The following is an 8,646-nucleotide window of genomic DNA, read 5'->3' as shown; positions in this document are numbered from 1 at the left end:
GAGGATGATGACGACTATGAGTCCTATTGCACCGTCTGCCATCAGGGAGAGGAGAGGAGGGGATGCTGCTGTTTAGCACTGCGGCACCGCGTCTACAAGCAGCATCCAATAGACATACGGTGACATTGAAAAAAGGCGAGAAACAATTTTTTTCCATATACTTTCTGAGCGGCGGGGGGGGGGAATTGACGACATATACCCTGAACCACCTGCAACAATGTTTTTGACCCTTCAGGCATTAGGAGCTCAGCCTAGAAAGCAAATATTTTTGGAGACTGTGGGAACTGTGGGATAGCTTGAGTCCTCAGTCCCCCCTCCCTCCCTCCATGAGCGTCCATTTGATTCTTTGGCTTTCTGTTACGCTTGTCACGCAGCTGAGTCCCTGCTGTGGCCTCTGTCTATCATAGCCTTGGAGATTTTTTCAAATGCTTTGGCATTTCGTCTTCTGTAACGGAGCTCTGATAGCACAGATTAGTCTCCCCATACAGTGATCAGATCCAGTAACTCCCGTATGGTCCATGCTAGAGCTTTTTTGGATTCTGGGACTGCATGGTCACCCGTTCTGATCGGCGCTCCACGCTGGGCAAACAGGAAATGAAATTCAAAAGTTCGCGGGACATTTTTTGTCTACCTGGCCAGTGCATATGAGTTCAGATTGCACTGTGGGATAGCACCTGGAGGCAATACCATCAAATTGCGGCCACACTAACCCTAATCCCACATGGCAATACCGATTTCAGCGCTACTCCCTTCATCGGGGAGGATTACAGATACCAGAATTAAGAGCCCTTTATATCAATATAAAGGGCTTTGTTGTGTGGATGGGTGCAGGGTTAATTCAGTTTAATGCTGCTAAATTTGGTATAAACTCACAGTGTAGACCAGGCCTAAGTTATAGACTTTTTCCAGCATGTAATGGGAGTGCAGAATCCCCACCATGGCACCTCCTGCTGGTCGCTCTGGGAATTAGCTCAGTCCAGGTATGGAGCTCCCTCTGCAGGTGGTGTCTCGCTGCCGTTGCTCTGCTTTCTCCATCTTCTCTGGACCCACGTTGCTCTCTGGACCACGGTGTCCTCTTTAGGACACAGCCCCCCAGCCATGCCCCCAACTCCGTTCTCCCCGCTTCCGAGGGTATCCACTGGCCACAGTTCAGCCCTGTGCTGCAGTGCCAAGCTGCAGTCCTTTATCTGGCCAGTCCCACCAGCATCCAGTGGGGCAAAATGGGGGGTGTTATGGGCCCACCCACTTCTCTGGGTCCTGGCTAAGTGACCCTTGAGTGGAAGACCAGGCCTAAGTTATAGACTTTTTCCAGCATGTAATGGGAGTGCAGAATCCCCACCATGGCACCTCCTGCTGGTCGCTCTGGGAATTAGCTCAGTCCACCTGTGGAGCGCCCTCTACAGGTGGTGTTTCGTCCACCAGTGCTCTGCTTTCTCCACCTTCTTTGTACCCACATCGCTCTCTGGACCAAGGTGTGAGTAATGTATAGAGGGGTAGCTGTGTTAGTCTGTATCCATAGAAACAACAAGGAGTCTGGTGGGACCTTAAAGACTAAAAGATTTATTTGGGCATAAGCTTTCGTGGGTAAAAAAACCTCACTTCTTCAGATGCATGGAGTGATGCATTGGAAAGTTACCGAGTGGGAGATAATGGGAAGTCTTGAAGTTCACAGCTCACATGAGAGGGATCTCACAACCTCCAGCTAGTTCTGGAAACCTCACATTCACCTTGAGAAGAGAACCTCAGGCTCCCTCTTCCTGCCTTCCCTCTGCATCCCACCCAATGAACAGTCCCTGCCAGAGCGGGAGTCAATTTCCCTCTTGGCGTGATGGAGAGACCGTGATTATGGAAGGGGAGTCAGGACTTCTGGGTTTTGTCTGTCATCATGCCATCAATCTCTGTGTGGCCTTTGCCAATTTACGTCTCACAGTGTCTCAGTTTACCTATATGAATAACGGGGATTCGTCAATAGAGACTTTCCCTTTGTTAGGTGCTCTTTTAATCCTTCAGAGAAAGGTGTTGCACAGGATGATGATAGTTACTGATAAGAATTACTGGTATCTGATCTAACTGTTTGTGTCTCCCCTCAGTCATTATCTCCAGATCTGTTTGTCTACTATCTACCCATCCCTCCTGGCAATTTACAGGGTATCATTCCCTATACAGACGTAGGTGTTATCCCTTTTTTCTTCCTTATCAATTAGAATTTTATATATACACAAATACACAGAGCAGCCCATTCCTCTGTGGCTCAGCAGAGAGCCGAAGAGTTCTCATCTCCCTTAAGGAAGGTCCCTTAATTACTGTTTACTCCGAAAGCTGGTTAAATAACACAGAAGTGCAGACCAGCTTTACTCCAGCCTGTTTACATTAAGGTGCCGCTTCTCTTCTAGAGGCTGAATGAATCCCCTGGGGATTGCACAGAGCTATATTATAAATGGTGCAAACCCCTGTGTCGGGTCTCAGCGTGGGATGTTGCCGGAGATGCTGCGGTGAGAGAGGGAAGACATTTCTGTCTCAGAATTCACAGGTACCATCTCTTCCTGAGGCACTCACCTGCTTTACAAACTCAGTGCAACGTGGGCGTCATGGGATACAGTTTAAGTTTTTGGAGTAGCAGCCGTGTTAGTCTGCATCCGCAAAAAAAACAGGAGTACATGGTTGGGTCATTACACCAATTGAATCTATTTCCCTATGTTAAGTTCTCCTCACACCTTCTATGGGCCATCTTAATTATCACTTCAAAAAGTTTTTTTTCCTCCTGCTAACGATAGCTCATCTCAATTGATTAGACTCTGCCTGTTGGTATGCATACTTCCACCTTTTCATGTTCTCTGTGTGTATAAATATCTCCTGTCTGTGTGTTCCATTCTATGCATCCGAAGAAGTGAGCTTTAGCTCACGAAAGCTCATGCTAAAATAAATTTGTTAGTCTTTAAGGTGCCACAAGTACTCCTGTTTTTTTTGTAAGTTTTTGGTGCATTCCGCTCTGCAGAGCCATTAAACATCCCAGGGCCCTTGCCACAGGGGATGAGTTTGCTCCAATAGCACTGGCCAAAATGTCTTCCTTTGATTAGCATCCCTGCCCATCCCGGCTGATACCATTCAGCGTGGAGGTGGGTGTATTTCTGTGCCACAGGGCAGCATTCAGGATTAAAGGTGGTAGAAGTACAATACAAGGCCAAATTCTGATGCCATGGCCCATAGTTCGCTCGGACCCCCCTTTGGGAAAACTCCCCTGGATAAGAACTGAGTAAAGACCTGAGAAGACAGATGTGTGTTAATAGGCAGAGACTGTCACCTCCTTCTCTTGAATCTCAGGGCTCTGGCTGTTAACTGGGAGGGGGCTGGATGTGTGGGTAGGTGGGACTGTTACCGGACTTTTATCTGCTGGAGACCATGGAGTTGGAACAAAATGGTTAAGACATATGTTCTCCTAGCTTCATTCGAGTAGTCAGCTGAACTGTCATGCCTGAAAATTTCAAAAAACAATTCCGCCATAAGCAAACATCCAACTTGGGAAATTTCACTCCTAATGCTTGAAGACTGCAAAAATTCAGCTGAAACTGAGGTGTTACCTCTGAAGGTATCAGACAACCTAATTAAAGGTTTTACCACCAAAGACACCTCCAATTGTCAATCCATTTGTGAATCCCATTTAACTAAGCTCTTCCCTCCTTGTCTGTGGCAAGCAGTTCCACAGGCCAAATATGGATTATGTAATATGTCATATTATAAATTATGGATTATGTCCTATGTTCAGACAGTAAATGGAACTGAATGTTCTCTTGTTCGAGTGTTATGAGACACAGTAAATGTAAATGCCTGATCTGCTTTCTTTATTGATAGATTCATGGAATATACGGTTAGAAGGCACCAGTCTGTCCTCCTGTATAGCACAGACCACTAAATGTCAGTCAATTACCCCTGTATTGAGCCCCTAACTTGTGTGTCACCAAGGCCTGGTTCACACCAGGATTGTACATTGCAGACTCACAGAGACTCTGCACGATAATGCACCACAAGGGTCATGTAATCTGACCCCCTGCCAAGATGCAGGAGGTGTTCATTCTAAACCATCAGAGGCAGATGGCCGTCCCTTCTTCTTTTGAATACATCCAGCTAAGGAGCTTCCATAAGCATCCGAGTTGTCTGTTCCATTGTCATCCTGTTGTTACAGTTAGGAGGTTTTTCCTGAAATTTAATCTAAATCTGCTCTGCTGTAGTTTTAACCCATTGCCTCTGGTCCTGGTCTCTGCGGCAGGAGAGAACAACTTTCCTCCACTTTCTTTATGGCAGCCTTTCAAGTACCTGAAGACTTCTGCCATGTCCCCATTCCAATCTCCTCTTTTCCAAACTAAGCACACTTGGTTCCTTTAGCTTTTTCATACGGCTTGCACTGCATCCTTTGGAATATCTTTGTGCCTTCCCTCTGGATCCTTTCCAGGTTCCCTCCACCCTTCTATACAGTCACGATCAAAATTGGACACCGTACTCAGCTGGGTCTGCAGACATGCGTAGTTGGAGAATCCACCATTTCTCTTTGCAGTGTTCTCCAGCGGTTAGTCTCCCTCAGTGCTAAACATTTGGCCCTTATTTCAAACTGGAATTTGCCTGACTTCAGTTTCCAGCCATTGGGCCTTGCTCTGCCTTTCTCCGCAAGATTAAAGAGCCCGATACCTCTGTATAAGATTGTCATAAACAGATAGTTAAGGGTTAACGTCTCTTTTACCTGTAAAGAGTGAAGAAGCTCAGTAAACCTGGCTGACACCTGACCAGAGGACCAATAAGGGGACAAGATACTTTCAAATCTTGGTGGGGGGAAGTCTTTTGTTTGTGCTCTTTGTTTTGGGTGTTGTTCACTCTTGGGACTAAGAGGGACCAGATATCAATCCAGAATCTCCAAATCTTTCTGAATCAGTCTCTCATGTTTCAAACTTGTAAGTAATAGCCAGGCAAAGTGTGTTATTCTTTTTTTTGTTTTCTCAACTTGTAAATGTTCCTTTTTGCTGAGAAGATTTTATCTCTGTTTGCTGTAACTTTGAATCTGAGGCTAGAGGGGGTTCCTCTGGGCTATCTCAATCTGATTACTCTGTAAAGTATTTTCCATCCTGATTTTACAGAGAGAACTTTTACCTTTCTTTCCTTAATTAAAAGTTTTCTTTTTAAGAACCTGATTGATTTTTTCCTTGTGTTAAGATCCAAGAGGATTGGATCTGGACTCTCCAGGAATTGGTGAGAGAAGGTAGGGGTGATCGTTAAATTCTCCTTGTCTTAAGATCCAAAGGGTTGGATCGATGTTCACCAGGAACTTGGTGAAAAAGCCTCTCAAGGCGGCCCAGGGAGGGGAAGGTTTTGGGGAGACAGAAAGTGTTCCAGACATTGACATTTCTGGATGGTGGCAGTGTTACCAGATCTAAGCTAGTAATTAAGCTTAGAAGTGTCCATGCAGGTCCCCACATCTGTACCCTAAAGTTCAGAGTGGGGGAGGAACCTTGACAAAGATAAATAAATCAAATTCTTCAAGTCTCTCTCTCTCTCTCTGACCAGCATTTTCTCCCACCTCAAATCATTTCTGTGGGTCTTTTCTGCACCTTCTCCAATTTTTCCACATCCCTTTTGAAATGAGGACCCAGAACTGGACACAGTCGCTTACACCGGTGCATTTGCAGAGGTAAAATCCTGCCCCTGCTTCAACTCCCCACTCTCCTGTTTATGCATTAAAGGATTGCATGAGCCCTTTCGGCCACAGCATCCCACTGGGATCTCACGATGAGTTGGGTGTCCATAGTGACCCATAATACAGTGCCCTAGTCTGAGGATCAGGCCGGCATTCCCTGTTCCAAGATGATAACTCTGCATTTGAGTGTATCAAAACATTTTATTTTGCATGGGCCCGGCTCACCAAAAGCTCCAAATCAATCAGTGTGCCTGCCCGGCCTCCTCATTGTAACCATTCTGCCAATGTTTGGGTTCTGCACAAATTTTATTTGCCGCGATTATCCATTTTCTTCCAGATCATGGGTGAAAATATTGAATAGCATCCAGCCTACAACCAATCCCAGCAGAACCCCACTCGAAACATCCCCATTCCCTGACATTGGTCAATTCACAACTGGTTTCTGAGATCTGTCAGTTAGCTAGTTTTTATTCCATTTTATGTGTGCTCTACTGATATTGTACTGTGTTTTTTGTTTATCTGAATATTTTCCCCTACTAAATCTAATGTCTCAGAGAAATTGAGGTTTAGTGCATCTGCGCAGTTCCCTTCATCAACCAAACATGTACTCATAAAATGAAGAAATTGGGATTATTTGAGAAGACCAGTTTTTCAGAAACCATGTTGTTGACTGGCATTAATTTTATTCCTAGATTCTTTTTTTTTTAAATCCCATAGAGCTTTTCCATTGTTTCCTAACCTTGCCAAATCTTTTAACCGAGACCTGCCCTGTATTTGCCTCCTTTTTGAGGTGGGAGGAGGCTCAGCTTTTGCCTATTGTGTATTGGTTCAAAATGGGATTTATGGTTTATCAGTCGCTCCTGATCTCTGGTGTTTGTAACTCTCATATTCTACAGTAGATGCTGTTTCACACCCTCCTTGAATACTAATGGTCTGGAAAGTGTTTCTTCACCTGAGGTGATATGAGTACATCACAGTTCATCTTTACAAATGCAGAACAAAACTATTTCTTGAACACATTTGCCTTTTCTCAACATTAAAAGTTCCTTCCCCTTCTAGGAACTCACTGAAATATTTTCTAGGATTTCTTATTTTCTTAATATACTTAAGAAATCCTTAACCCTGCCAAGCATGGATTTTAACTTTTTGTGATCCTTATCCCTGCCAAGCATGGATTTTTCCTTGATATTTCTAATTTGCCTGCCAGGATGGGTAAGGAATGGTGTCCCTAGCCTCTGTTTGTCAGAGGGTGGTGATGGACGGCAGGGGAGAGATCACTTGATCAATACCTGTTAGGTTCACTCCCTCTGCGGCACCTGGCATTGGCCACTGATGGCAGACAGGATACTGGGCTAAATGGACCTTTGGGTCGCACCCAGCACGGCCATACTTATGTTCTTCTATGTTGCTTTCCCATTACTATTGCTGTCTTCACTTTGCCACTAAAGTGGCCCCCATTCATGAACTGTCTGATATTCATATTGTCTCTCCATCCAGGCAGTTGCACTGCGACCATCACCCTAGATACAAGAAGTCAGGGGAACGTATGATCCAAGTAGGACACACCTTTCTGCCTTGGAGTTGGACAACTTCTCCCTTGCTCCATGTCAGATTCCAACACAACTGAATTCACCAACCCCTCCACCTTCATCCTGCTGGGCATTCCTGGGGTCGAGATGGCCCATGTCTGGATCGCCATCCCCTTCTGCGCCATGTACGTCATAGTCATCTTGGGAAATTTCACTATTCTGTTCATTGTGAAGAGGGAGCCGAGCCTCCATGAGCCCATGTACTATTTCCTCTGCATGCTGGCAGTCACTGACCTGGTCCTGTCCACATCCACCATACCCAAAATTCTGGCAATCTTCTGGTTCAATTCCAGGGAGATCGATTTCAGTGCCTGCCTCACCCAGCTGTACTTCGTTCACTGCTTCTCAGCGATCGAGTCTGGGATCTTCATGGCCATGGCTGTGGATCGGTACGTAGCCATCTGCCATCCCCTGAGATATTCCACCATCCTGACAAACCGCATGGTGATAAAGATTGGCCTGGCCGTCGTGCTGCGTGGCAGCATGCTCGCACTTCCCTATCCCTTCCTGGCAAGGCGGTGGCCGTATTGCAAAACCAACATCATCCCCCATACACACTGTGAGCACTTGGAAGTGGTGAAGCTGGCCTGCGCCGACATCCGCGTCAGTAGTTACTATGGCCTATTTGTGCTATTATGTAGGATTGGTCTGGATGTGTTTTTTATTGTTGTGTCCTATACCCAGATCCTCAGGGTCATCTTCAGCCTCCCCACAAAGGATGCCCGGCTCAAGACGTTTGGGACCTGCGGCTCCCACCTCTGTGTCATCTTAGCCTTTTATATCCCAACTCTCTTCTCTTCCCTCACATCCCGATTTGGGCACAATTTGCCCCTTCATTTTCACATTTTTATTGCCAACGTTTACCTCCTTGTGCCCCCCATGCTAAATCCCATCATCTACGGGGTGAGGACCAAACAGATCCGGGACAGGCTGCTCCAGATCTTAACTCATAAAGAGACTAAAGTTTTCTTCTGCTGCTCTAAGTCTGTGTCTTAGGTCCATGCAGATCAGGTTGGTGGCATGGTGTTGGGCAGTCTTCCCTGAATCACTTACTGTGTTTTCTCAGCGTAACATACTATGGAACTGGTGACCATACACATAGGGTTGCCACCTATCTAATTAACACATCATTAACACATAGGGTTGCCACCTATCTAATTATAATCATAATTGTCACTGGTCATCTGTTACACCTGGACAGCTGCCCCTTGTCCCACCTTTTCACCAAAAATACCCACCGCTGCTCCTACTCCAATACACTCCCTCATCACTATCTGGATCATCTATGTAATGGGTCCTCTCAGGTTGCCACCTGGAACTGAGGTAGAGCTGACTCATCTGTCTCACCATTCTGGGTTCCCTCTTGCATTGTAATAT

At 45.8% G+C, this 8,646-nt stretch overlaps 1 protein-coding gene across 1 annotated transcript; it reads left to right on the top strand.

Annotated features, from left to right (window-relative positions):
* Positions 1 to 7,284: 7,284 nt before the first annotated feature.
* On the top strand, positions 7,285 to 8,265 carry LOC123362832 (olfactory receptor 52R1-like). Its single transcript, XM_045003332.1, has one exon. The coding sequence runs from the start codon at positions 7,285 to 7,287 to the stop codon at positions 8,263 to 8,265; it is 981 nt and encodes a 326-aa protein (XP_044859267.1).
* The last annotated feature ends 381 nt before the right edge of the window (positions 8,266 to 8,646 follow it).

This window comes from Mauremys mutica, chromosome 1 (assembly GCF_020497125.1).
Source record: "Mauremys mutica isolate MM-2020 ecotype Southern chromosome 1, ASM2049712v1, whole genome shotgun sequence".
Taxonomy (NCBI): Eukaryota; Metazoa; Chordata; order Testudines; family Geoemydidae; genus Mauremys; species Mauremys mutica.
Note: the sequence above shows the minus strand (reverse complement) of the source record. Positions and strands in the feature narration are given on the sequence as shown.

Excerpts from the sequence above, each read along its gene's own strand:
- LOC123362832 (XM_045003332.1), top strand. The coding sequence starts at position 7,285 with ATGTCAGATTCCAACACAACTGAATTCACCAACCCCTCCACCTTCATC.